Source organism: Abramis brama (assembly GCF_963993115.1).
Source record: "Abramis brama genome assembly, chromosome: 3".
NCBI lineage: Eukaryota > Metazoa > Chordata > Actinopteri > Cypriniformes > Leuciscidae > Abramis > Abramis brama.
In genome coordinates this window covers 27,614,448-27,642,289 of record NC_139965.1, presented here as the reverse complement: position 1 = coordinate 27,642,289, position 27,842 = coordinate 27,614,448, and the positions used below count along the sequence as shown (strand labels likewise).

Below are 27,842 nucleotides of genomic sequence, written 5' to 3'. Positions count from 1 at the left end.
ATAAAATGTATAAAATATGTAAAAGAAAGGTTAGAACTTATGAAGGAAGGAAGAAAATTGGGGGTTGTATCATTTAATATGGAAAGCCTATTGAAAATGCATGCAGAACAAGATAAAATATATAGTGTTATTATGAAATATATTAAAGCAATAGGAGTATACTGGAGAATTTAAAGTAATTGGTTTAAAATAATATAACATTTAAATATATATATCCTTTCCTTGGGTTTGGGATTTTTTTTTTTTTTTTTTTTTTCTATTCTCCTCCACTCCGTTTAAATTGTTAATTTCTAAACGCTTATTAGTGCTTCACACTCCAGTCCAGTTGGTGGCGGTAATGCACCGAAAGTTGGTTTGCCAACCGCCATAAGCCTCCATTAGAATAAGAAGAAGAAGAAGAAGAAGGCTCCTGACTGATGTTTTTGAATGCTACTGTTACCTCTAACTGTAGATTATTATGCATAATCCGGCCATGATTAAAACCGAGAAGGTTTTACATTTGAACAGCTCAAAGGGTAGAAAGGTCCGTGTGGTTCGGGAGCATTATGTGAGGGAGCAGGTGCCGTGTGGAAGCTCCTTCTGTCAAGCGAACTGTCACAACGGTAAGAAGAGGAGCTTGACATGATGAGACAGCCAAACAATAAAAACTACATGAAATGTGTAGTTTTTTTTTTTTTATAGTGAACGCATCAGTATACTAACAAGAGGTCATCTTAAAATAAGACATTTCTACCTTCTACACTGAACTATAGCTAAAGGAAATGTTAACTTACATTGATTCAGAAAATCTTACTTTGTACAGTAATTCTCATTGACTAAATGCGGTACGTCACGCCCCCTGGAATAATGTCAGATCTTTACTAGTTTAGCACGAAACTAAAGTTGATTTGTAGTAATTAAGCAAACGTCACAAATCTTGTTTGTGAAAGTTGCAACCTTGCAACACTTCTTCTCCCTTCTACACTGATAATGAGCAGTGATTTACTTTCTGATGTTTTGGTGAGAAATATTTTTGTTCGGGAATTCATGCTGCAATTAATTTGTTTTATGTGTGAATTTTCATATTTACAATTTAGATAAGACGGTAATGGTTTACAATATGATATCGACCATTTTGTGGTCCAACAGTTGGGAAGGTGCTGTCTAGTGATGTGACCCACTATGTGGTTCCGGATGTGGGAGTGGTTCGGGATTTCCTGGAGATATTGGAGTTCAGGGAGATGCAGGGGATCGTTTTGACCCAGACAGCCTACCAGACTATTCAGCACACTCGTGGACGCAGGTCGACCTCTCAAATATTATTTTTTGTCATCGGTTTTACTTTATTTTACTGTCACACACTGTGCATTTTTCACACACTTCTAGTGTTGTTGTTTGTGAATAAAAAAAGGAAAATTCCTTCAGAAAAATGAGAAGGGTTGCTTTTAAAGGTTGCTTTTATAGATGCATTTTGTTTTGTCTTGTACAGGCACTATAACAGACTGCGTGCTTTACTGAAGGACCCTCGCCACGATTGTGTGATGTTTGCAAATGAGTTTCAGCAATATTCCTACTGCCCCAGAGACAAGGGTGAGTCTCAGGACAAATGGCAAACGAGGTGAGTCCTGACTAGATCTATCCAGTATTACACTTTCTTTTATGCATTGTGTACTTTGAGAAAAGAGTATTGAGAGTATTAATAGACTATAGAGAAATAGAGTATTAATTTGTGTCAACCTCCTCTCCTCTGATGTGTCATGCACTTCGATTTTCAATAAACAATGGAAGCATGCAGTGCAATTTTTATATGAAACCTTATTGAGAAGTGAAGCTGCTTCCACGAGGCACTTCACAGGATTAGAGGAAAGCATATTTCCGAAAAATATTTGATCACTCATGGGAGAGTCATTTTTATCTGTGAACATTATGTTGATTCTTCCAGAAAAGTGTACAATGCAGCAGTTTGGTACTATAATCATCTGGCTGGACTCCGGCCAGTGGTCATGATTACAGAAGATAGTGACGCTATTTCAGAATATAGTGCCTTAAACAGCGGAGTGTATGTCATCTCAACTCGGGTATGTTCTTTTATTTTATTTTCTGTCAAATCTGTAGTGTTGGATTTTCAGTATCTTTCTGGAGTCAGATATGTTTAATGACCACTAAATTTTATAACTGACTTTTGTCTCAGCCAGGAAACCAATTCCCTAAATCATTGTGCTAGTTTCACGTTTGTCATGTGACTGCAATCTCTCTTTTTTTTTTTTACATAATAAAAAATAATGTCCATTTATTTATCTAGGATTATGTATGGTGATATATGTATGATAATGACTGGCTTATCATCATACATTTACCATACATATTTTTAATTTGTAACAAATTGTGAAGAGCTGGGTTTCGACTGTTCTGCATTTCACAAAGTAATCCAGATTTTAAGTGCATTAAATGAGATCAACATACTTGTCCATTAGTAACACCAGTGAACTCTTCTGTAGGAGTACCTGTTAAGTTTCTGTCCGGACCTGCAGGCCGCCCATGATCTGTACAACTCCATTGCTCAGACCCTTCAAGAGCGAGAGAGTGAGGGAGCAGAGAAGGTGTACTCTGAACACCTGCCTGCGGAGGTGCTGGAGGCTGGTATAAAATCTGGAAGGTACATCCAGGTAAGTGCCTCTCAGAGATACTCCTGTTTTTCAGATCTCTTTTTTTGGTGGATACATTCCAACCAGCTCTCTCCCCCTTAAGGGCAACCTCAGTGTGAACAAACATCGAGCACAGCATGAAGCCTTTGTCCGTTATGAGGGTTCAGCCAGCAAAAATACAGGTTTGTTATCAACATACTTTAATCAGTCGTTCAGATTTTTCTGATTACTGACACTTATTGATATTGATGGTTTTATGGTCTTTTACCTTTGACCCTGCCTGTGTGATTCTGTGTTGTTAGAGCTAAACAGTGATGTGCTGATCAGTGGAGCGAAGCATCGTAACCGGGCGGTGCATGGAGATGTGGTTGTCATAGAGCTGTTGCCCCGTAATGAGTGGAAGGGCAGGACTATGGCGCTTACAGAAGGTCAGGGGGAGGAGCGGGCACAGGAGGACACCCAGAGTCAGCCCTTGCCCACAGGTAACCATAAGCAGAAGTGGACAAAGTAAACAACTTTATCACTTGAGTGAAAGTACAGATACTAGTGGTCAAATATTACTCCATTACAAGTGAAAGTTGTACAAGGAGTACATTTATACACCTATCAAGTCAATCCCTGAATATTGAATTCATTTCTAATCATTTTAAATTACCAGCTAATATTCATTAATATAGACAAACTTTATATTACTGTAATTGTCTAGATTAGCAATATGTAAAATATTAAAATAAAACAAAAACGCACGTTTTTCAACACTTATTTTTTTTAAACTCTTCAATTTGTGCAGAAAAATTCACTTTAAAGAAGATCTACATTTCTCATTTTCATTCATGGAGATAACATGGAAAATATGCCAGGATTTCTGTCACCTGATGGAAAACAAACACACTTGAAAATGACATGAAATTACCAATATAACCAGTAGATAGAAGCAGAGGACCATTCATCACTCCCTTTTATAGTTCGTTTTGCGTGTTTTGATTTTGGATTTATTATAAAATGAATATTATAACAAATTTCAGTAATGTTACTGCACTGAAGTATGAAGTATAACAAGAGTATGAAAAGTCACACAGTCTCATGCCATTTAGGTAAAAGGAATTTCATAAAATAAATAAATAAATAAGCCCAAATTTTACAGTGGATGGGAAACCGTGATGAAGTGCTCCTGCATCATATTATGTAAACTGCATTTATGACAAAGAACTACACACATGTAGAGATCATAACAATCTATCAATATATATTTTTTAATCACTAATTCTAGTATGTTTGAGTAACATTTTTATTGAAGAAAATGTCTTGTTCAAATGAGAACATTCCCAAAGTTTCAGTAGATTTTTGAACCTCACTGCAGATTGACAGCTGTATAAGTTGTGGCTGTTTTTAACTCTGTCCTCTATTTTCTGTAGGCAGGGTGGTGGGTATTCTGCAGAGGAACTGGAGAGACTACGTCGTGACATTTCCTCCTCTCGAGGAGGTGCAGTCCCAGAGCCGAAATTCACAGAAGATTCTGGTCATTCCATGGGACTACCGCATACCTAAAATCCGTATCAGCACACAGCAGGCTGAGGCACTGCAGGTGGAGATATAATTCAGTATTTTAAGCGCATTAAGGCTAGATTAGCAGATGTTTTTGCAGCAAGTGTAAAGTAATGTTTATATTGTTGTTTACACCCTTTGTTAACACTCAAACCTTTAGTAGACTTACTTAGTACACCCCTGAAATTAGAAATGAATGACTGAAGAACTACAAATTAATACTTTTATTTAGCAAGGATTAAATTGATCAAAGAAAGTGACAGTAAAGATAATTATAATGCTACAAAAGATTTTTTCCTAAAAAAATGCTGTACTTTTGAACTCTTTTTCATTGAAGAATCCTGAAAAAATGTATCACGGTTTCCACAAAAATATTAAGCAGCATAACTGGTTTTTGTGACACTGAAGACTGGAGTAATGATTCTGGAAATTCAGCGTTGCCATCACAGGAATAAATTGCATTTAAAAAATACTAAAATATTAAACAGTTATTTTAAATTGTAATATTATTTCACAATATTACTGTTTTATTTTAATTTTATTTTTTTATCATTTAAATGCAGCCTTTTTTAAAAATCTTCACCCAAACTTTTGAATGGTAGTATGCGTCTTGTTCATCTGGCACGCTTCTCTGTGTAGGACCAAAGAGTAATTGTGCGTCTGGATTCGTGGGAGAGTACTTCTGTCTACCCAAATGGTCATTGTGTGAGGGTCCTGGGGAAAGCAGGTGAGCTGGAGACTGAGATTCAGACCATTCTGGTGGAGAACTGCATCCATGTGCCACCATTCTCAGAGGCACAGGTGAGGTCATAATGTCAGCATCTGGGTTGAGTCATTTCAAATGTATAAACTGTGATTTTTGACCTACTAAAAATGTAAATCCCCAATAGTAGACCTTCCAGAAAGGTACAAGGTGTATTCCCATAAAATCTTTGTTTTTGAATGTCTCTTTAGTTGCGAGAGATGCCAGTTAACACAGAGGAGAACCCGTGGCAGATGGACAGCAGTGAGGTGTCCTCTCGACGGGACCTGAGAGAGACACATCTAGTGTTCAGTATCGATCCTAAGGGCTGTGAGGACGTGGATGACACCTTGTCTGTACGGACTTTGCCTGGAGGGAAACGGTTAGAGCTGGGTGTTCACATTGCTGATGTCACTCACTTTGTCAAGGAGGGCTCTCTTACAGACCTAGAGGCACGGTCCAGGTATGGAGATTTGCCAGTTATTTAATATTTAGCGGTGGATTGATATATATTTGAGAGTATATTATTGATATATATTTGAGAGTATATTATTGTTTAATATAATTAATATGACACATTGATATAATTGTTTATAATGTAATGTTTTTTGTCACACTTACTAATTACAGTTTTTCTCAGTCGCTTTGGTGCATTTCTCACATCACTATTTACATTTGCACAACAGTTAATGCAGTTCTCAAAACAATTAGTACAAACTGCAAAACCTAGTTGATAACCTGCAAAAGCGTGTCACTTGCTCAAAATGGATAGCTCATTCCTCAAAAGCAAGTATTCATGTCAATGAAAGTGTCAGTGTCATCAAGATGAAAAGTCCTGACACCATTGTTTATGAACAAGATAGTCAAGTGGCTTTGTCATGTTTTCATTATGACAGTTTACTCTGTAAATGTTTTCCAATGCAAAAAAGTCAGATCTTGGTGACACTACCTGATAATGCTCAAGACAGCACTATATACTACAGTATTTGCACAGCCATTTGAAAAATACAGTAAAGTTACACATTACTGTATTTATTGAGGTAACTGAGTACAAGACACTGAATATGTATGTTTCACATTTTTACTGCATATGCTCTTTGCAATTCTAATTTGTTCACAGCATTGTGCAAAAGAAAAAATACACCCTTATTTACAACAAACATAAACTCCCTTTGGGTAGAGCTGTGCACAACTGTAAACAATATTGCAGTACATATTGGAACTGAACATACAGCATACATAGTACTGTAATCATTCATGCACATCCAGACATTCCTCATCAGTGAAAGCTGAGATTCACCTGAGAGAAATTGTTCAATTTAGGAGACATTTTAAGGAAAAAAAAAGATTTTAAAAAATGTGTAAAATTTGCTTGACAGATTTTGACAACTAGTTCAACATTTTTGTATGTAATGACTCAAGCAATGAAATGAGGACTATTAGTTTTATATGGAATGACTATTCAGCATTCACAAGTATAGTTCATTTTGACTGACATGACATAAGCAAATGATAATGTTATAAAACAGCAGAGAGTTGTATGAAAGCAATTGATGGATGTCCAAAAGCATTTGCAATTTGTTGGAAGGAATGAGAAACTGCTACTATGATGTGCACAAATGACTAAATGTTGTGGAGGTTGAACTAACTGTTGTGCAAATGTAAATAGTGATGTGAGAAATGCACCAAAGCGACTGAGAAACACTGTAAGAGGAATAATGATTCATATGTTTATCAAATGTCTATGGTGAATGTACATTTATAAATATTGAAATGTTTTTATAGCATATAATATAATGGTAACTAGTCCAAACAATTAAATAAGTTGCATACACTACCACACTGTACACTGGGGTCAGTATGATTTTTATTTTATTTTTATAAATCAGCAGGGATGCATTAAATTGACTGTAAAGACAATAATGTAATTTTTTTTTATTCTAATGCAAATACATTTTGATCTCTCTATTCATTGAAGAATCCTTAAAAATATTGATCACGGTTTCCATAAAAAAATGAGCAGCATAATAAGAAATAATTATAAGAAATGTTATAAGACTGGAGTAATGATGCTGAAAATTCAGCTTTGCCTTCACAGCAATAAATTACATTTCAAAATACACTAAAATAGAAAACAGCTATTTTAAATTGAAATATAATTTCACAAACTTACTGTATTTTTGATCAAATAAATGCAGCCTTGAATGAAATGAATTCAGCTCTCTTTTCTAAACACAGGGCAACCACTTACTACCTTGCTGACCGGAGGTATGACATGCTGCCAGCGGTGTTGAGTGCTGACCTGTGCTCCCTCCTTGGAGGAGTGGACCGGTGAGTAACACACAAACCTTTCCCTGCTATTTGACACCCTAATATGCAGCTGGAATCTGTGGATTTTCTGTCTGTATTCTGTGACTTTAATGAGAAATAACAAAGGAATCGCTCTGTAATTTGTTCCAGATATGCCATGAGTGTGCTGTGGGAGCTGGATGCGGAGTCTCTGAATCTGTGTACGGTTTGGTACGGTCGCACTCTTATTCGCTCCTCCTATCAGCTTTACTATGAGCTGGCCCAGAGCCTGCTGAACGGCGAGGAGGTCGAGGTGCCTGAGCTAAGCCAGCTCAAGAGTTTGCAGCGGGACCAGAAACTGGCTGAGCTCTTGCTGGCCCTGGAGACTCTGACGAGGGTAGCCAGGCACCTCCGAGCACAGAGAGATAAGGGTGGTGCCCTGGAGTTGGAGGGGGTGGAGGTTAGGGCTCAGCTGGATGAGGAGAAGAACATTACAGCCCTTGTGCCCAAACAGCCTCTGGAGGTTCATGAGACTGTGGCAGAGTGCATGATCTATGCCAACCACTGGGTGGCACGCAAGATACAGGAGAGCTTTCCACATCAAGCTCTTCTGCGTCATCACCCACCACCCAAACAGGAGTTCTTCAATCAGCTAATCGACAGTGCCAAAGCCCGTGGCTTCAGTATTGATACAAGGTAAAGTTAATGAAAAACGTTAATGTAAAGTTTTTTCTTTCAAAAGTTTTTGAAAGAAGTCTCTTATGCTCATGAAGGCTACATTTATTTGATGAAAAATACAGTAAAGCAGTAATATTGTAAAATATTATCACCCAAACACCTGTTTCCTATTTTAGTATATTTTAAAATGTAATTTATTCCTAAATTTTCAGTCTACAGCGTCACATGATCCTTCAGAAATCATTCTAATATGTTGATTTGCTGCTCAATGAATATTGGTGAATAGAAAGTTCAAAAGAACAGCATTTATTTAAAATAGAAATCTTTTGTAACATTATGGATCTTTACTGTCACTTTTCATCGATTTAATGCATCCTTGATGAATAAAAGAAAATGATTTCTTTCAATAATACTGACCCCAAACTTTTAAACAGTAGTGTATATATAAATAAAAATAGAACAAATAGAAATAAGTATAAATAAATCAATACATGCATGTATATTCATGTGTCTGTCTGCATTGTTTAAACTAGGTCAAACAGGGCTCTGGCTGATTCTCTGGAGCGAGCTGTGGATCCTCAGGACCCCCTGGTGAACAGGTTACTGAAAATGATGGCCACACAGGCGATGTCTAATGCCCTTTACTTCTCTACAGGAGCCTGTCCAGAGGAACAGTACTATCACTATGGTAAATGCTTTTCATTCTCTCATTATTTATGATATAAATATTACAAATTACAGATGTTAAACAGAGTTTTCATTTTTATAGCAATAAATGGTATGAATAAAAATTCTACCGTGATTTAAAACCTGCATGGACACAGTGACAATTTTGGTATGTTTGCTTGCTAGAACTAAAAGGTTGAAACCGTTATAAATCATGTTTTGCTGTTCATGTTGTTTTCAGGTCTTGCACTGGATCGATACACTCACTTTACCTCTCCAATCAGACGCTATGCTGATGTGTTAGTTCACCGGCTGCTCATGGCTGCCGTTCAGCTGGAGAAGGAAGGATCACTAAGCAAGGCTTTGGCCAGTAACAAAGAACTTGAGGAGCTGGCTCAACAAATCAACAATAAAAACAGAGTAAGTGGGGCCATTAGCTTTTGTGTCAATATTTTAACAGTAAAATAGTAATGATTTTCTGGGAAATTACAGCAACACTTCTCGAACTCTCTGTTTGTGTGACAGGCAGCGCAGCACGCACAGAAGCAGTCCACAGAGCTCTTCCAGTGCCTCTACTTTAGAGATAAAGACTCCAACACAGATGAGCGCTGTGTGGCTGATGCTGTGATCTATGGTGTCCGAGCTAATGGTTTTCTTGCCTTCGTACCACAGTAATGACCCACTTATGGAATATTTCTTTGTTTTGAACATGGTGTAAACAAAATTTTAAACAAAAAAAATGATACACTACCATTTAAAGTTTGGAATGGATAGATTTTTATTTTATTTTAATTTTTTAAATAAGTCTCTAACTGCGTTCACATCGCCGCCGGCGAGAGCATCAAAGTGGCCGGAAGTCATTGATTTTCAATGTGAGCCTGTGGCGAGCTCCGGCGAGGGGGCGGCGCGGTGCGTCTTGTACGGTGTGGGCGGCGAGGAGAGTTGAAGTCAGGTCAACTTTATGGTAATGAGCTATGGCACGGTTCGGCGGCAACCAATTGGAATGTAGAAGTCCTAACCTTGAGAGGATTCCAGAGAACGCAGTCCTGTAAACTTTGGTTCCGACCACATGAGTTCCCAAGCAAAATGGAGGAGAGGTTGATCATGTGAATTTGATAAGATGGCGGGCAACACTATTTATAGGCAACATTTTCATGCTAGAACGCTTGTTTCAGCGGGAATGCAAATTAGCACTTTACCATGAACACAAAAGCCACACCACACAAATGGCTTTTAATTGGTTTATTTCATTAGAAAACATGTCACTATAATTGTTAAGTTCTTTCCATCGATCAATTTCTTACTTTCACATTTAAAAGATTCCATGAGGTTAACTTCTACCCTACTTGTGGTCAGTCTGCACAAATAACGACCAACATGCGCGTTTGCTTTGCGGCCCCTTTAAATAAAGTTTAAAAAAAGACCAAGTATTCGATCGATGTCAGAGCGTCCACAAATCTTTCTACATTCATTTGATCAAAAATAGCACAATGGTATTGTTACAATTTCAAGTAAATGTTTTCTATTTTAATATATTTTAAAATGTAATTTATTACTGTGATGCAAAGCTAAATTTTAGCATCATTACTCCAGTCTTCAGCGTCACATGATCCTTCAGAAATCATTCTAATATGATGATTTGATGCTCGAGACACATTTCCTTTTATTATCAATGTTTAAAACAGTTGTGCTGCTTAATATTTTTTGGTGGAAACTGTGATACATTTTTTTCAGGATTCTTTGATGAATAGAAGGTTTAAAAGAACAGCATTTATTTGAAATAGAAATCTTTTGTAACAATGTAAAAGTGTTCATTTTTAAAAGTTATTAATTTAATGCATCCTGAACAAATGTATTCAAAAATCTTACTGACCCCAACTTTTGAATGGCAGTGTACACCAAAAATAGCTCTGAAATGTATGTTGGACATGATGTTTGATGTCAAGCTGCTGTAACACTTATCATGTAACCTGTTCACACAGGTATGGTTTGAAGGGAGCTGTGTACCTTAAGGATCGAGAGGGTCAGGTGGTCAGTGTCGATGAAGATGGAAGATGCGAGTGGAAGGCTGGGACATTGCAGAGATACCCTGACAGGATCAGCACCTTCACCAGCACTGGAACTCATACCTTTTACCTCTTCGACCACATTACAGTAAGTAAACTCCCAGCAAACAACAAAAAATCACATTGTTTGTGGTACCTTTATTTGGACTGTCATAGATACTTGCTTGATGCATTTTATTCTTCATCCTCTTGTGTCCGTCTTCCTCCACAGGTTCGTATCTCTGTAGAACCATCTCGTTGCCATGCCGACAGCTTGTGTCTGCAGCTTATCAGGAACAAGCCTCATTGCGCCGTGCAACCCGAGTCCCAGCCAGCTGGTCGAGGTCGGTCTGAGCTGGTTCAGGAAGTGGTGCGCTGGGCAGAAGAGGCCTCACTCCAGGCAGAGGAAGAGCAGGGGAGGAAGTCCAAACTGAGCAGGGAGGAGAGGAAGTTCAGACAGAGCAGAACACCAAACCTCTATGTCCTGTTACAGGAGATCAGTGAACTTGCCCTGCTGGATCTGTCTTTATGCCAAATCAGAAATACAGAGGAACAGACTTGTACTGCATCTTCTTAGCTTTATACTGCTGTTACTGAAATTGACTAGACACAACACTCTACACAGAAAGCTTTAGTGATGGTTTTGTAATAATTGCTAGATTTATGCCTGCCATGAAGTTCCATTGAAGTGTCCAGATGTGAACTAACAAACAAGAGTTATACCTACTCAGGATTTATGAACCCTGGCTCCTTTGCATTGTACAATACTTGATTTCACAAGGGGACACATTGGGTTTCCCAATACAATTTGATTGGAGATGATTTCTCAAAATGATTCATCTAGAATAAGATCCCAGATAGCATGCGATTTACATGGGCTCTTTTTTCTGTAAACCAGTTTAAGGCAAATTAGAATAATAACCTACAATATTTTTGAAGTAGGCTTATAGACTTCCAAGATGTTTTCATTAATGCTTTCTATTTTGATCATGTAAAAATGTTAAATATTTTTAGAAATAAAATGTATTTTTGTATTTGTATTTTTGAGTTGACACCAGTAATCGAAAGTCAGAGCCCGTCTGCAGATTTTGGTCAGTCAAGAGTTGACAGAGCTCACAGAAAATCATGTAGTGTATGATGTGCGCAGACTTTTCGAAAACATTGTTTTCATTAGTCATGCCAACAAGATGGACATTTCTGCACGAGTTCGCTGTGGTCAGTTTTTCACTTTTAACTATTTATAGTGATTTTTTTGGATTTTAAAATTTGTGTAATGTTTTCCAGCCTTTAATCTCACTTCAAAATATAGAACTGCATTAATTACATCATACATAAAGGGTGTGCTACATCAACATATTTATTCCGAAAATCAAAACAATCGACACTGAAACACTGAAAATTGACCAGCATTACTGAAAATAACAGTTTTGTGATGACAAACTGACTTGATCCCCCCCCCCCTTAAGTCCTGCATTATTGCATGCTTGCATATTAGGACTTTTAAATTAATTTTGGCTAACAATAAATGAAATGGTGATAATTAAGATTATCTGCAAAAAAGGAATGTGATTCCCAAAGAACCTGAGGAAGAGATTATGGAAAAAGTTTTGAATACAGGCAAAATATTTCAAAATCCTCACAGAGGATAAAAGATAATATGACAAAATGCAAGCTGAACTACATCAATGTGTGTGAAAGACCATTAGAGATGATCAATCCCTGGATTGACATTACAAAACATGCAAATGAGGTGCAGAAAATGTCTGGCATATGACTGGGAAGATTTTATAAGGTTAAAATGTAAAAAAAGCTCGACTGATTTAGCTGCTACTCCCCAAAACACCCTCAATTTATTTGTAGTCCTCTTTGTACAAACAGGGAGGATTGGTTCAATTGCTATCGTCGTCATCAACTATGCCATTTGGAACAGGGCTGGCACCCTCATTATCATTTAAAGGGGAATTCTGAAGTACAGCTGGCTTTTCTTTGAGTGGAGTTTGGTTTGAGATGCTCTGATCGAAAATGTCCTGATTCTCTTGAATGGGGTTCTGTCCTGAAGAACTGGTGGACGGTTCATCTGCATCTCCCTGGACGGAATTCTGAGAGGATTCTGTGGAAATCATAAAAAAAATATTTTTTTAAAATAAATTGTCAAAAAATGCGAAACAAAAGCATGGACTTAAGCAGCTGAATCTTAAAATTAATAATTGCAATCACAGTGGACCCAGGTTTTTCCCAGGACTAGAGGCGAATGAGAGAGCTTGCATTCTGATCATAACTTGACATCAAGCCATATCATATCAAATGGCTCCACACACCTAACTCTTTCTGCTTCGCAAGTCTCCTCTCCAGAGCGAGCCGTTTGTTGAGCTCTATGCGCCGCTGCTGTTCCTCGGTGAGAGAGGCCGGAGCAGGAGTAGAATGGATGAACGGATCTTCAGGGAAAACTCCTTCTCCAGCTGGATCAGACTCTTCTGGGACTGGAACCTCTGCCTCCTCTGGAGAAGAGTAGGAAGTCAGTGAAACTTCAGTTTTACCTACTGCTTTCAATAGTAGCGCAAGACAGCCAAGATTTGAAAAGTATCATTACCAACGAAGTCCTCATGTGTTATTGGCATGTCCAATCGAATTCGTTTAAGACATGTCTAATGTAGAAACAAAGTATAGCATTAACAAAGGATGCAATCAACATCTATTAAGGATGTAAAATATCACGTTAATGTTTTTTTTTAACTCTTCCTGGATTAATTATTGTCTGAGGAGGTGTTCACAACAGGATGTTCTTACGCTAACTGAACAGAAATTGCTTGTAACTTGAATGTGTGCTAAATCACACATTCGATATTAAAAATGTGCCAGTCATGGTGTGACAGAAGACGTGGCTCAACAACCTAAGACACTTGTTTAGTGCATGTGTGCATAGAGTAACAGTTAAAAGTGCATAGATTGGTCGGATAGTATAGATTTGCACAATAGTGCTTCAGGCAGCCGAGTTTAAGTCCCGGCTCATGGTCTTTTCCCAATTCCACTTCCCTCTCTCCTACCCTATCACTTCCTGTTACAGCTTCTACTGTCTTGTCATAAAGGCATAATGCCAACAATATAGCTTTTAAATGGATAATAAACTTTTATCTGTGCTTTTAAACTTTTAAAAACACAGATAATAAAAAAATAAAAGCACAGATGGAAAGAACACATCCTGTGTGAACAGTTCCTAGGTGATCTTGATTTTTCCTTCAGATAAAATTATTTTCTTTTCATTTGCATAGTAAAGCCAGAAGTCCTACCTGAACTTCTTTTTTGCCTCCCAGACTCTCTACTTTATCAATGAACTCTTCAAACTGCATTTTAGGATATAGGCGATGGGCCCAGTTCTCCATTTTCTGCATGAGGAGTTTCAGATTCTCTGCCTGAATCAGAAATGAATGAAAGTGAGCAGTGATAACTGTATTCACACATCCTAGAACAACAGCATCTGTAATCATATGACAAAGAATAAGCAGAATTTATAAGTCTAAGTGAAAGATAAGCCATTACCTCATGTCCTTTGCCTTTGAACTTTACATCATCATATAAAGTACGCAGAGCTGGAAGACCCTTTTCAGAAATCAACCTAAAAGAAAGAAGAGAGGGAAAGAGAAGAACTGTAAACAGTGGAGAAAGTCAGTCATACTCTGTCTGCTAAAATAAACAAATAATTATCATTAATTACCAATTAATTGCCATCTGGTGCAGTACCTGTTAGCATCCAGTTTCGGCCGAGGCCTCTTCACCGTTCGTCTTTTTGCCACTGGCACTTCTGCTAGTTTTGACACTTCTCCTTCCTCCTCACCTGAACACACAACAAAATGGGTTTTATTTACAGATTAAACTCAAAACATTTTTACCATGTAGAGTATGAATATCAAGTTGGGGTTCAATATTCAGCTGGCTGGCAAGAGGTCCGACAGATCACGTGACGTGCCTCCTCACTTAAGACAACTACTGAATGAAAACAGATTAATTATAAAACTTTCAATTTCAAAACTTTCAAAATGTTCCATTTTCTGTATATTGTTTAAAAATATATACTTTGAATAAATGAATAACCATATTTAACCAACCAGTCAGGATCACAGATATTTGACTGCTTTAATTGTGATAAAACATTTTAAAACCTCTAAAAGAACAGAATCATATGAACAGATGTACAATAATAAATGAATGTAATAATTCGCTGGAGCAAGAGAGGAAGGACACACAAAATCTGCCAAAAATCATGTTGCTGAAACTTGCCGAGGCAGACTGCCAGCCACTGGCAGGTCACGTGACCTGCCAGAACCAGACTGCCAGCTGCCACTGAGAGGTCAGTTGACAGGTGCTGACAGGTATTTAGGGATTGAACAACTACTGTCAGGAATTATGTAGCATGGGAAGGCAGGATGGGGAATTTGACCAGCTCACATCACCAAAGCAGCAAGTGGAAAAGAAATCCCACTGAAATGTTCATTTTAAAATGGTTAAGAATGAGAAACAGTCTAACAGACCCTCTCCATTGCCAAAAGCATCCTCCCCAAGGTCCCGCCGACCAGGCGATGACGGAGGAGGAAAAGGAGGGAAAGTCTCGTCCTCTGTGTGCTCATAATCTGGTATGTCAAACGGATCAATCATGGTGCACAAGATCCTGTAGAGAAATAGGAGAATGATCAATTCTAGAACATAAATACAACTTCATTTTACCTTCAGTAGTGTTCACATAAATTAAGTTCAGATACATCAGCTGGTTTTTTTTATTTATCTTTTTTGTGTTTATGAACAATAAACAAACAGTAAGTATCACTGTCTAAAGTCTGGGTTTTCTGGGGTAATATGGTCAGATATTAATTTTATATCAAATTTCATATTACATTCCAATTAAAATGCTATTAATTTATAAATTAAAAAATGTAAATGTATTGCTAAAATGTCAAACTAATTCTGAATGTCTATTATTTAGCTTTGTTAATATTTTAATCTAGTTGTTAGAAACAACCTCTCACGTCACCACAATATTGTATCAGTAAGCCATGCTAGAATGTTGCAGCGAGTTGTTTACAAACAGAAAGTCAATCATAAACTTCCTCAGTAGTTAAAATCATGTAGCTATCTGAATGAAACTTAAAAATGTTGAACAATGATTGGAGTGATGAAAAGACCCTTATTTTTGCAGTATGTTTGAGAAGACCGACAGCAACAAATGTTTTTTTTTTTGTTTGTTTTTTTGTCAATAGCTCATACATTATGAAATAAGAAACATCCTGGGTTTAAACCATAGACTGTAAAAAGGTTTAAACGTCTGCAAGAAGCATACAATACAAAACAATATCACACGATTCTGTAATTGGGAGTTGTTCTCATGACACAATTACAGTTTAGCTGTAGAATTGAACAAATGTAAAAGTTGTAGAAGAGAGTTGTTTTGTTACTGTCCCGGCAATTTGGCGCCAGACACCATAAAGATTCAACAACACGCACGACGCCCTTAGTTTCGCCCATGACTGGATATCAAGCCAAACCGATGTCACTGTAATTTCATAGTTGAATATCAGTGCGGTCCGTCGAACTTACTGAATATGTGCTGTCCTGTCAAAGGAGGAAACTTCAACACCGACCGCAGCACGAGGATATTGATACAGTCAGTGCACTGTCTGAGTGCTGCTGAACCAAAGTTTCTGCCGGCGCCTTCCCTCTCAGCCAATCAAATTTCTGACACGGCGACCGTCAAAGGTTTTGTTACGTCGTTTCTCGTGTAACTGATGAGAACTGCGACGTCTACCGGCTCGGAGCGCTGACGAGTCTGACGTTCACAAGTCAAACTGAAACAAATCCTCGTATTATACGCCACTTTGGGCTTGTTTTTGTTTAAAGAATTCGCTTAGTAGTTGTTTTTGCGAGAGATTACCGATGTAGACACAGACACATCGTAATATTAAAAAAGATATAGCTATAATAATGCAGGGTTTCAAACTTTATTGAAAGCACAAATCTTATAGGCTACATGTGGATCTTACACTGCAATGTATGCTTCAATAGGTGGTTGAATCACTGAATTTTAGTATTTTAAAGTTTTACAGACACATTTTATCATAGTGCTAATCGTATGATTGTTTTTCACACACAAAAGAGATACAAAATTGCTTTCAAAAAGTTTCAGAAACTCTTTATCACCTCATACTCAACACTCAAACCTCAACTTATCCTCTGGGTAATTTGTTGAGAGATGTTCGGATGGTCCAACAATTCATGAACACAGAAGTACATTTGTGTACCATTTTATTTCAAGGTACATGTAAACGAGTCTCTGCATTTCATAATTATTCATAATAATCAATACAAAAAGAGAAATGCTGCAGGGACACATGCAATGTTAAAAAAATATAGTTGTGTAAATGTGAAGCAGTCAGTTTAATATCCGTGTTCTCAGCAGAAACATGAGAAAAACTGCACTGAGGAGAATGCAGAGAGTGCACACAGTGGGGACGACAATCTCCGTGACCATCTCCATGTGTCTGATCAGTGGATCTGGGAAAAAACACACACAGGTAAGTCATAAATAGCACTAGCACTGCCCAGAGAACACGTGAAACAGGCCAACCTCCAAAAATAGCAATATTTCAGCCCTGTACCTAAACTTCATCATGCACAGGCCAAACCTTTGGCATATCTGCATGTTCCTTATTTTCCTTGGATTTTCTTCTAGCTGGAAGGGCAAACAAAAGAAAATTCCTGTTAGAAAATTACACTATACTTTTCTTTCTCTGTATAATGTGCTTGGTTACAAATAGAAAATGTAATTTGAGACAGAATTTTCTTTTATTTGCCCCAGCTAGATCACTGCCGGTTGTGCTGCCCAGTGGGGAGTGAAGTCAGCAACAGTTACACTAACCTGCCGCAAGGAGCTGGTTACTTGAGGTGCATGTTTCCAGTGCCTTTCTTTTCCAGCTTTCAATCTGTGGTAAACATGATCCAACTTAAAAACTGCATAAGATGTGAACTGAGACATAATAAGTTCATCACACAGATTGCACAAAAAAAGCTCTCATTGACTCAAAAGACGAACTAACATTAAATTAGCATTATATTATATTGCTAAAGTCAATTGCCGATGACGTCATACCTCTCTCTGATTGGGGAAGCCATTCGAGCTGATGATGCGCTTGTAGTACTGAACTGATGCTTTTGGGTAGCGTGGCTTATTTTTGCTCCCAAAATCCACATAGTACAGGCCAAATCTTTCAGAGTAGCCCTCATCCCACTCAAACTTGTCAAGCAGTGACCAAGCTGTGTAGCCTTTCACATTAACTCCATCTTTAACCGCTGAATGAAATAGAAGTAAAAAACAAAAAGGTTCCTTTCACTGGTTGAATGGGTTTTATTTATCAGTGTATGAAGAGATTTGAAGATCTGTAGAAACGTTTGAAAGCATTTCGAATTTTTAGAGACCTAAAGCAGTGACATGGTCAATCAGTAATCAAGTTTCTGTACATTTAGATTTGCATGTTCTGAATGGGTCATTTTATTAAATCTAGTCTAAGACGATGGTTCTCACCCTTTTTGACTCGAAGGTCCCCCATTTTACAATATTCATAAGCCCCATTAATGGTTAAGAGATTTTCTCTTCTCTTTAATTATGACAATGCTGCTTGTTTTAAAACTCTTTTATTAACAAAAACTGGGAGCACTGATATATTAAATTAAGTTAACATAATTAATTTTGTAATTCTATAGGATTCAACTAATTTGGTAACTAATTTTTAAATATAGTTACAAATAGGAAAAAAGAAATATGATTTCAGTTTACATTTGTTTTTTTATTTTAGTTTGAATTATTTGTTAATATAATTACACACACACACACACACACACACACATATATATATGGATGGATGTATGGGATTATTTTGGCTTTATCTTGATAGAACAGTAGAGAACAATGGGAGGGGAAAGAATAATTAAATAATTTTTAATACAAAGTCATACTGTGGCCCTGGCCCCTTTGTTGAGCTCCACTGGTCTAAGAGTATTTAACTATAGAAGGCATAGATTTATTGATTCTGACCTTTAAGCATTTCATTTATGTAATCCGTGAAGTACTGCATTCTCCAGTCATCACACAGTTCTGTGCACATCATCTTCTCTGATACTCCATTTCCTGTCACGTAAATCATGGGGTCTCCATACTGTGTCTAAGAATACAAAAAGATATATGAGCCACCAATGTGCTAGTCAGACTACTGCCTACCGTCTGGAAGTAGTTGTTGCAAAGATGTTTACAGAGATGTGTAAATGTACCTTTACAAAGCTGAGCAGACGGCGGAAGCCCCATGGCACAGCATAGAGCCACTCTGATCCAGGGTCAGGCCACTGTGGGTCCACCAGCTCAGCCAGGTCACGGTCAGTGAAGTAGCTGTTTCCACGGTTGGAGGGAAAGTTCTTTTGTGTGATGTAGCGTGTGGTGAAGTGGCTGATGCCCAGGAAGTCACAAGTGCCTCTGATGTAACTTTTCTCGTGAGGGCTGAAAGTAGGCAGGCGAGAGCTACTCAGGCCCTGCTGGGCACTCTTCCTAACTGCAGAAATAAAACAGAAAACGCTGATGAAATACGTATATGTAAATTATCACCAGCCCCTACTAAAAAAGCAGATACATTTTTGTTTGTCTATTTATTTGCGGTTTGCCACTTACCAATATAGTCTTTCATAATTTGAGGATAGTCTCCATGAAAGAGTGGCGTGGCAAACCATCCCAAGTAGAACTGAACATATCTTTCAGCGGCTTCTATATCTCGCTGATTGGTGACATCCACTGGTTCTCCCCAGTTTGCTGACAGGGAGATGCCCACCATACCTGAAATGGCAGAAACACTTATACTAGTTTGGACCTTTGTGCCTTGACAGGTTATTAGTTGAATTCAGTATCTGAAATTTGTCTACCTTTCTGCTTGTTTCGCCATTGGGCGTCGTATGTGTGCCAGACCTTAGCATGAGCCTGTCAGTGCAGCAAATGGTAAAAGTGAGCTTTAGTTCACTACATTTGAATTTGTTTCAAAAGAACAGTGGTTTTAATAGTTGTCGATAAGTCTTTTTGGAATAGCTTGCTATCCCTAAACGCATGCTTATATGATCATTTGTGTTTTATCATTTATATTTAGCATTTTTGTCTCTGCTGTCCATACGCAATTTCTGGTTTAAGAGTATCCACCTTATTTTGCAGTTAAGTAAGCTATTTTCTGTAAATGCGTAAGACTTCAGATTCAATAGCCACTATAGGTAGATAACTAGAAGATTAACAAAGCGTAGTAAACGGTAAAACTTTATGTTTATGATTATGATAACCAAATTGCAATATCAAGCAGCATAATAGCTGCTTTTGTACAGCTAAAATTACTGGAACCGATACCAATACCGGAAGTTACAAATAGCCGCACCCACTTTTATGTTGAAACAAGGTGGATACTACAGCAAAGTGGATTGCATTGATAACTTGGCGTCTGAATTATGTTGCTCACTTGTTAGGGTTATTAAACTACAGTGAACTGCGGTGGATTTTGATCACCTTAATGATGTTGTGGGCAGCATTATAGGCACCAGTACCCCTCATCTTCAGACCAGGAGCATGTTCTCCAGTCTCATACCCCTCTACTGCAACAGACTAGAAACATGGGAGGAATCTTTTTTCTCATATAAGTCAAAGTATCCTTGACAGGAATTGTTGCTAGCTTTTATTTAATTTAAAAAACAACAACTTGATATTACTTACTAATATTGTGGAATTTTAGAGAAAGGCCAAGTTACTTGAAATTTGCATGAAAAATTAATTATGATTATTAAATTTGTAATGAGTTGGAATTATAATTGTGGACACTATTTTTACAGTTCTTACCCAAGGATTGTTGAAGGTGATCCAGTATTTGACTCGATTGCCAAATCTCTCAAAGCACAGGTTGGCAAAATCGTTGAAGAAGTTGATCATACTTGCATTTTGCCAACCTCCATATTTCTCCTCCAGAACCTGTAAAGGCACAGGTATTTTGAAAATTAAATCAAATTGAAGTATACTCTGATATATACTCTTTAGATGTGTACTCTGATATACTAATTGTAAATATTTTTTAGAAAGATAATTCAGGGTCATTCCCTGTGTCCGAATTTTACATGTATTATGAGCTGTAGGTGGATAACGAGTAGAGTAGTATTTGGGAGACGAGTAGTATATATGAATTCACAGGATAAAACAGTACAGCAAAAAGTACCCAGATATACCTTTACTATCCCATGAGGCCACGGGAGAGGATTTGTGAATGGCAGAGAAGTGATGCAACTGACAACATGGCAGATGTAGGACATCCAAAGTTTCATTCATATTACCCATATTCATACTATATAGAAGATACTTTTTAATGGTTGTAAAGTACGTTTCAAACTGAATGTAGTACCTACTAGACAATTTGCGATTTCAGCTATTGTCTTCCTCAGTGAGGATTTTGATTTACCTGAGGTAAGTCCCAGTGGTAGAGCGTCACAATCGGTGTGATTCTGTTTTCCAGAAGCATATTAATCATGTTATCATAGTGCTCTATCCCTTTCTCATTGATGTAGTCAGCTAAAAGACAATCAGAAAAAAGTTTGGTTATGACTCTTGTAAAATAGTGTAAAAGAAAACTTTTTTTCCCCTTCATTTTAACATTAATTTGAATTACTCTTAATGCCACTGGGCAGAATCCTTGGCCAGGAGATGGAAAAGAGATAGTGGTTCAGCTTCAAGTCTTTCATCAGTGAGATATCATCCTAAAACATACATTAAAAAACTCTTAGAACCAAAGTGTCTACATACTGTACGTCATTGTGCATTTCTGATAAAGTTAATCATAGCACCTTGATTTTATTATAGCCATCACAGGATGAGTCACCGGTGTCATTCCGGTGGGTTTTCCCTCTCTTGTGGGAGAACACATCCCAGATGCTCTTTCCTTTTCCATCTTTATCCCATGCTCCCTCTGTTTGGTATGCTGAACTGCCAGCACCCCAAGAGAATCCTGAAAATGTATGCATACACACATACTCATTTATATATAAAAAAAGGATATACTGTATATTAGGGCTGTCGATTTAATGCGTTCATTTAATTAATTAGTTATGGGGAAATAATTCATTAAAATTATTTAATGCACCTGCCCCAGACCTACATATGTCATTTTACATTTATTTCATAGTTGATTGATTGGTGATTGGACAACTCACTGTGTGATGGAGCCTATAGAATGCAGTTAGAATACCCCTAAAATTTGAGATGCCCGTTTATAAGTTTTTGATTTATATCATATGATAGGCTATAGTAAGTAACACGTGCAAAATATCACACAAGTGCTGTTTAAACAGTAAGTAGGAGGTTAATATTGTGTTATTTCAGACACGATATTGTCAGTTTTTGCTCAAATTTTTCCAATGAAAATATTACCTGTACAACCAGAACTGTGCTGTGCGTCTCCGAGCAACACAGCGGTGTTTTATTTCTAAAGCGTCCGCATTTTGAGCGAATCTCTCCAATAATAACCAACTGCAGAACCGCAGAGCCATACGTCACAGCAGCCTGAGGACAGCAGCGCCAGGCCGGCAGTCTCACATGGCCCATTCATAAAGAGAGACATTTACTTCATCCCTGAATGAATCAGCCGTTTGAACGAATCAGATGAATGAACGACTCAATAACATCCTCATTTAGACATTCTGTTTATTTCCATTTACTCACCCTCATGTAGTTTCAAACATGTATGACTTACTTTCTTTTGTGGAACATAAAAGAAGATATTTTGAAGAATGTTGGTAACCAAACTGTTTTGGTCTGTAAATATATCTAAATACCAATTCAGATGCAGCTTCTGAAAAAAAAAAGTCATGGCCGTTGTAGCCTAAAGTTTATGTGTATTAAATAAAATATTTATTTCTAAAACTACTTTTTGTAATGTCTATTTGATGCTTTTCTCATTTAACACAATAATGACTTTAAATAATCTTTTGGGGGTAATTTCTCAGCCGAAATTGATGTGCGATTAAATTGCTATTAATTAATCTTATAAAAATGTTATTTTATATAAAACATTTTTATTTTTATGAATTTTTTTATTATTTCAAGACATGATTATAGTTTTTAATCTTATTTACCTGCTTTTATCACTTTATTTTTACTGTGCTGCAAACAATGTAAAAGACATTTTTTTCACCCAGTTGCATACTTAAATGTATTTTAATATTTGAGCTTAAAGAGAAAATACATCTATTTGCTGTTATTTGTAAGTTTTAATTGCTTTTATGAGTAATGCTTTACCTGAAGGAAATGTGCCATACTGAAATGATCCCTTTTCGTTCTTGGTCCAGTCAAAGTCTTCGCTGGAAAAAATGCAGGGTGCCAGTAGCAGAATGTGGCATATCCTCAGCACACTGTGTTGTGGCATCCTCTTATTCTCATAGGAGTTAGTTTTTTACTAGTAACACCTGCACAGATAAAACAGACTCCTTTTACTTACAGGCACATCTTCGAAAATGTTTTATTCTTGCAGTTGTTCTTAAATTAGGTATACATGGAGAAACTTCACATCAGTTATCCTCATTTCAAAAATAAGAAAACATACTCAGAGTGGTCAGTTCTGGAGCTGAGGCATATCAATGATGCATCCCAAACTAAAAAGCTGTCACAATCCACGTGCAATCGCCCAAAACGTCAAAAAGAATTCCAAACCCAGATCAGATCAGATGAATTAACTCTCATTTCAGCCAGCTATAAGACAAACTGATACAAAAGGCTATCAGAGACAAAAAATAAGTCAGTTTGTCAAGAGCTGCCAATATGAAAGACATCTCAAAAGTATTTATCCTGAAAAGAGGAGATGTGAGTTTCTATCTGAAGGAGAGAGGATGAGAAGATGATTAAAACGCTCCCTTCTCTTCACAGGAACCAGCAGCTTTGCCCTGTCTCTTGTCTCTCTCTCTCCCTCCTCTCACCCTCTCCCTCCATCTAGATTCACACTCAAGCACATATACACGTTTACCTGCTCCAGGCCTCACATTTGTCCCGACTGGAATCCACTCCAAAGTGCCAGAAGGTTACCTAAGCTTCTGAACTTCATTCACCCTCACAAAGCTGCCCAGTGCCTGTGCGCCCGCACGCACAAAACAGTAGCGAAGCATCTAGTAGATCCAAGCTCCATTCAGGAGCCACACACAGGCCCAAATACCCACTGTTCAAATTCAATGGGCTGAGAGGGGAAAAGTGCTGCTCCTAACATGTTTTATAGAATTGAACATTTGACTCTGTAAGCAAGTTGATGTTGGTGATACATTTGCATTTTGGCCCCCAAAGGAGAAATACAAGTTTATGCTATGAAAAAAGGTTGACTTTAATCAGCAGCATTTCTGAATCAAATTCTGAACCAATGCGACTATAAAAAAAATAAGCAATGTCTGAATCATTTTCTATTGAGTAAATGAGCACTACATATACTTTAGTAATAATGTATAATGTTCTTTTATAATGCAAAATATAATATACAAATGATATAAAATAATATTTCAATATATAAAATATTTTCCCGAATCCAATTCTGACTGAACTAGGATAATCAATATAGACCAATATTATATAAAATCATGGTTGGTTACCACTGAACAGATCTATACATATGTGTGGCTGTCATTGTGTCATTGCTTTATGCATTAAAATATTTTTTACAACATCTGACAAAGATTATTAGAGGACATTTTATATGAAAATACGATTTCAGTCTTTCTACTTGAAAATGTCATTATTTTTGTTGTTTCGATTTTTTTCAGCATATAGCTGCTCCAGTTTCAACACGAAATGCAATGTAAATGAACTGTGAAAAGAATGCTGAATTGTTTTAGAAAGTGTTGGCACTGCACTCTTTAACTGTATGTGTATGTTTGTGTATGTGTGTTTAAGTGTGTATGAAGCAGAATGTGTTCAATGTATGTTGGTTTATCATGTGAACATGCATGTTGTCTTGCATGGGCTACTGATTTGCATGTCTAAGCTATGTGTGCATTTGAGTTTCTGTATGCACATATAGCTGAAGGCTTTGACAAAACATAGCAAACTGTGTGTTTAGCATATCAATACACAGACCGACTACAGAGAGAGCAGCAGAAAGAGTATGAGCATTCTAGCACTCCCTGTTCCTATGTACCTGCTGTATTTAAGGACCATCTTAGTGGCCACCACGAGCTGACATGAACATCTTCACTAAGGTCCCCGGACTAGCCCAACAAACCAGGTATGTTTGCGGTGCATTTGGAAACAAGAGCAACACCAAATTTTGTGGACTGAGTTTCAACCAGATCTGCACCTCTCAAGAGGGCTGTATTAATCAATGCAGAAAAAGGCATATAAAAGTCAGACCAACATCCATGACTCATTGCTGTTTTGTGGAAGAGAATACATATGTAGTTCAGATCACATCCATACGGTTAGGAAAGCCCTGAAACAACATACTGATTTGTTTCATGCATACATTGTCATGGAACAAATCAAATGTAACTTTAATTTACATGTTAACAGTTCAAAAAGCTATATTTTCTACTGGCTTCTTTCATGGCATATTTTTATTGATTGTTGTTGTATATGTGTTCTCTGTTGGAAAATATGCTAAGAGTACTGGACTTTTTCCCCCTAGCAAGCTGGGGTCTGTGCTCCAACGTGCCTTCTACGGGTCCAGTGGGAGGGTAAGAGTTTACTTTCCTGCATAGTGACTCAGCACTGAGTTTGGTGCTGATGAATAATATATCAGTCTTACTCTTTTTATCGCTTCTCATACAGCTTTAGTGGTGTTTTTAGGAAAAGTCATTTGGAAAATTAGCTGAAAAAGTTGCTAGTTTCATATATGTGACCCTGAACCACAAAACCAGTCACAAGGGTCTTTTTTTTTTTAAATTGGGATTTATACATCTATGGTTATTTATTCAGCTTTCAGATGATGTATGGTTTGTTAGGATAGGACAATATTTTGGCTGAGATACAACTGTTTGAAAATCTGGAATCTGAGGGTGCAAAAAATGTAATCATTGAGAAAATCGCCTTTAAAGTTGTCCATTTATGTTCGTGATTTTGCTGCATCCACTCACAAAAATATATTTTTTATATATTTACGGTAGGAAATTTACAAAATATCTTCATGGAACATGATCTTTACTTAATATCCTAATGATTTTTGGCATAATAGAAAAATCGATCATTTTGACCCATGCAATGTATTGTTGGCTATTGCCACATACTGTACGTGTGCGACATGTGACTGGTTTTGTGGTCCAGGGTCACATATGCTACAAAAATTCTTTTAAATCCTGTTGTGCTTTTTAAATACTTAAATGAATGTGTATATATTCAAGTGGGGTTTTTTAACATTAGTTGTGTTTTTCAGGTGACCCTTTTCGAGCAGAGGAACTTTGCAGGTCGGCGACTGGACCTGACCTCTGACTGTCAGAAATTGAGTGAAAAAAACTTTCCCGACAGATGCAACTCTGTCCAGGTGGAGAGTGGAGCGTGAGTACATGGCAGTTTTATATCACAAGACCTTGTTTGACCTTTTATAAATCTGACATTAATGATTACTTCACATCTTGATTCAGTCGATATTTTGAAAAGATTCTAATCTAAATGTAATTACATTTTGCCAATTCAAGCCCACTCAGCTATTTTTGCATTTTACTTGTGACATGTGTTCATGTGTAGATGGGTGGGATACGAACATGAGAACTTCCGAGGGCGTCAGTACCTGTGGGACATGTCTGACCGGGGGGAGTACAATTGCACTGATAAGTGGTGTGCTCTGGGTGACCACATCTCCTCGGTTCGTGCTGTGAAACAGGTGAGACACACATTTTATTCAATAGTACAAAAATAATTAAAAAACAATATTCTCACAAATGCCAATGTAAAAAAAAAACAAAAAAAAAACATAAACCTGGAGTTTTCCTTTTGTTTGTGTGTATTTGGTGGGCTAGGACACAAACACTGCCCGTGCACAGCTGTTTGAGAGGGCAGGTTACTCAGGCAAGAAGACAGAGCTCCATGATGACATCCCCAACCTGATGAGCCGTTACAGCCTTAACAGGGTGTCCTCCATCAGAGTAATGGGTGGAACGTGAGTACAAGTTCACTGATGTTAAAGTAGCCTACTTGGATATTTATTCTGTTCATATATTCAGTATTGTGTGCATCTTTTTTTAAATATATATTTCCAATCTCTCTTTCCTGACCACAGCTGGGTGGCGTACCAGGAGCCAAACTACAGAGGAGCCCATTACATCCTGGAAAAGAAGGACTACAATAACTTCTCTGACTGGGGTGCTCAAAACAGCACCGTTGGCTCAATTCGCCGCGTCCGCTTCAGCTAAACAAAATCCCATGAAAAACACCCACACCCGTCAGCTCTTTATACAAAAATATGCCAGCTCTAAGTGAAACAAACCCTACAGAAGACCTATTTTAGTAATAAACTGATGAAAAAGACAAATATTATTGTTTGTGCTTCCATTATCTAACAGTAATTACATAATTCATCTGGTATGATAAAGATGAAAAGTTCTTCAACAGCTCAAGAGCTTTTAGGGTGCAAGAACGTGTTGTGTCGCCCTCTGCTGGTGAAGCACATCATGCGCATTTGAGTTTCTGCAATATCAGCCTGTCTGTTATACACTGTTACCTGGCATGTCAGAGCCACCACCATCTTTAGACAGCACAGATCCAGGATTGTTCCCAGGGTGCTACAGTACTCCGTTTCGTCCTACTGCCCTGATGGGACGCATCATTAGACGTGGGATGCTAATAGGAACAGTGAGCTCACGACTTTGCCCTCTCTTCTATGATCCGAATCCTTTAAAGAGCAGCTGTGAAGCTCATCTGTGTATATTTGAGCATACGTTAAGGAATTCACACGGGCTTTAGCTCTGTGTTGGACTGACAGACACATGCTGCCGTGCTCTCTAAAGGCCGGTGAGGTATTTCTGTGGGTCGTGGGAATAGCAGTTGCTGTGGCCCGGTTGTGCCGATGACATTGTGCTGCTACATATCTCTCACGGTCACCACAGCAGCCTGGAGGTATCCCACCAGTGCCTCCTTTACATGCAGAAACAGCGGAGGGGTAGAAAGAATGCAAATTGGTTAAGGATTATGTCTCAAAGAGAAGGATGTACAGGGAATGAGAGAGAGGCAAGAGTGAAAAGAGG

At 37.7% G+C, this 27,842-nt stretch overlaps 4 protein-coding genes across 7 annotated transcripts; 2 read left to right on the top strand and 2 right to left on the bottom strand.

Moving 5' to 3' along the window:
* The first annotated feature begins 371 nt into the window (after positions 1-371).
* Positions 372-11,629, top strand: dis3l (DIS3 like exosome 3'-5' exoribonuclease). Its single transcript, XM_084110482.1, has 17 exons — positions 372-602; positions 1,129-1,282; positions 1,469-1,597; positions 1,922-2,057; positions 2,478-2,645; positions 2,728-2,806; positions 2,927-3,106; positions 4,040-4,209; positions 4,809-4,970; positions 5,124-5,374; positions 7,150-7,242; positions 7,372-7,896; positions 8,412-8,566; positions 8,786-8,964; positions 9,070-9,215; positions 10,527-10,698; positions 10,822-11,629. Exons 1-17 carry the CDS (start codon positions 458-460, stop codon positions 11,164-11,166), a joined length of 3,189 nt encoding a protein of 1,062 aa, XP_083966608.1. The 5' UTR covers positions 372-457; the 3' UTR covers positions 11,167-11,629.
* A 228-nt stretch (positions 11,630-11,857) lies between these two features.
* On the bottom strand, positions 11,858-16,318 carry tipin (timeless interacting protein). Its single transcript, XM_084110483.1, has 8 exons — positions 16,176-16,318; positions 15,116-15,252; positions 14,328-14,421; positions 14,127-14,202; positions 13,877-13,999; positions 13,180-13,234; positions 12,908-13,087; positions 11,858-12,699 (listed from the first exon to the last, which is right to left on the bottom strand). Exons 2-8 carry the CDS (start codon positions 15,237-15,239, stop codon positions 12,479-12,481), a joined length of 873 nt encoding a protein of 290 aa, XP_083966609.1. The 5' UTR covers positions 15,240-15,252; positions 16,176-16,318; the 3' UTR covers positions 11,858-12,478.
* A 249-nt stretch (positions 16,319-16,567) lies between these two features.
* On the bottom strand, positions 16,568-23,817 carry lctla (lactase-like a). 4 transcript variants are annotated; one of them, XM_084110404.1, is made up of 15 exons: positions 23,651-23,816; positions 23,234-23,391; positions 22,930-23,096; positions 21,480-21,640; positions 21,305-21,392; positions 21,098-21,207; positions 20,488-20,616; positions 20,161-20,256; positions 19,539-19,593; positions 19,291-19,452; positions 18,900-19,174; positions 18,667-18,793; positions 17,725-17,924; positions 17,494-17,557; positions 16,568-17,129 (listed from the first exon to the last, which is right to left on the bottom strand). In XM_084110404.1, the coding sequence occupies exons 3-15, from the start codon at positions 23,054-23,056 to the stop codon at positions 17,008-17,010; spliced, it is 1,716 nt and encodes a 571-aa protein (XP_083966530.1). In that variant the 5' UTR covers positions 23,057-23,096; positions 23,234-23,391; positions 23,651-23,816; the 3' UTR covers positions 16,568-17,007. The 4 variants fall into 4 exon arrangements, with proteins under 4 accessions (XP_083966530.1, XP_083966532.1, XP_083966531.1 ...); XM_084110406.1 differs by lacking the exon at positions 23,651-23,816 and adding an exon at positions 17,234-17,307 and having other exon boundaries at positions 23,234-23,628; XM_084110405.1 differs by lacking the exon at positions 23,234-23,391 and having other exon boundaries at positions 23,651-23,817.
* A 968-nt stretch (positions 23,818-24,785) lies between these two features.
* On the top strand, positions 24,786-27,130 carry crybgx (crystallin beta gamma X). The gene is made up of 6 exons (XM_084109687.1): positions 24,786-24,892; positions 25,292-25,340; positions 26,036-26,157; positions 26,347-26,482; positions 26,619-26,758; positions 26,879-27,130. Exons 1-6 carry the CDS (start codon positions 24,849-24,851, stop codon positions 27,009-27,011), a joined length of 624 nt encoding a protein of 207 aa, XP_083965813.1. The 5' UTR covers positions 24,786-24,848; the 3' UTR covers positions 27,012-27,130.
* The last annotated feature ends 712 nt before the right edge of the window (positions 27,131-27,842 follow it).

Coding starts and splice junctions, on each gene's coding strand:
- dis3l (XM_084110482.1), top strand. CDS start 458: ATGCATAATCCGGCCATGATTAAAACCGAGAAGGTTTTACATTTGAAC. Junction 1,598..1,921: donor CAGGACAAATGGCAAACGAG/GTGAGTCCTGAC, acceptor TGATTCTTCCAG/AAAAGTGTACAATGCAGCAG. Junction 4,971..5,123: donor CACCATTCTCAGAGGCACAG/GTGAGGTCATAA, acceptor ATGTCTCTTTAG/TTGCGAGAGATGCCAGTTAA.
- tipin (XM_084110483.1), bottom strand. CDS start 15,239: ATGATTGATCCGTTTGACATACCAGATTATGAGCACACAGAGGACGAG. Junction 14,000..14,126: donor TCAAAGGCAAAGGACATGAG/GTAATGGCTTAT, acceptor TTTCTGATTCAG/GCAGAGAATCTGAAACTCCT. Junction 12,700..12,907: donor TGCGAAGCAGAAAGAGTTAG/GTGTGTGGAGCC, acceptor TGATTTCCACAG/AATCCTCTCAGAATTCCGTC.
- lctla (XM_084110405.1), bottom strand. CDS start 23,056: ATGCCACAACACAGTGTGCTGAGGATATGCCACATTCTGCTACTGGCA. Junction 20,617..21,097: donor ACCACTGGGACTTACCTCAG/GTAAATCAAAAT, acceptor GTGCCTTTACAG/GTTCTGGAGGAGAAATATGG. Junction 20,257..20,487: donor TCACCTTCAACAATCCTTGG/GTAAGAACTGTA, acceptor CCATGTTTCTAG/TCTGTTGCAGTAGAGGGGTA.
- crybgx (XM_084109687.1), top strand. CDS start 24,849: ATGAACATCTTCACTAAGGTCCCCGGACTAGCCCAACAAACCAG. Junction 26,483..26,618: donor CGGTTCGTGCTGTGAAACAG/GTGAGACACACA, acceptor TTGGTGGGCTAG/GACACAAACACTGCCCGTGC. Junction 26,759..26,878: donor ATCAGAGTAATGGGTGGAAC/GTGAGTACAAGT, acceptor TCCTGACCACAG/CTGGGTGGCGTACCAGGAGC.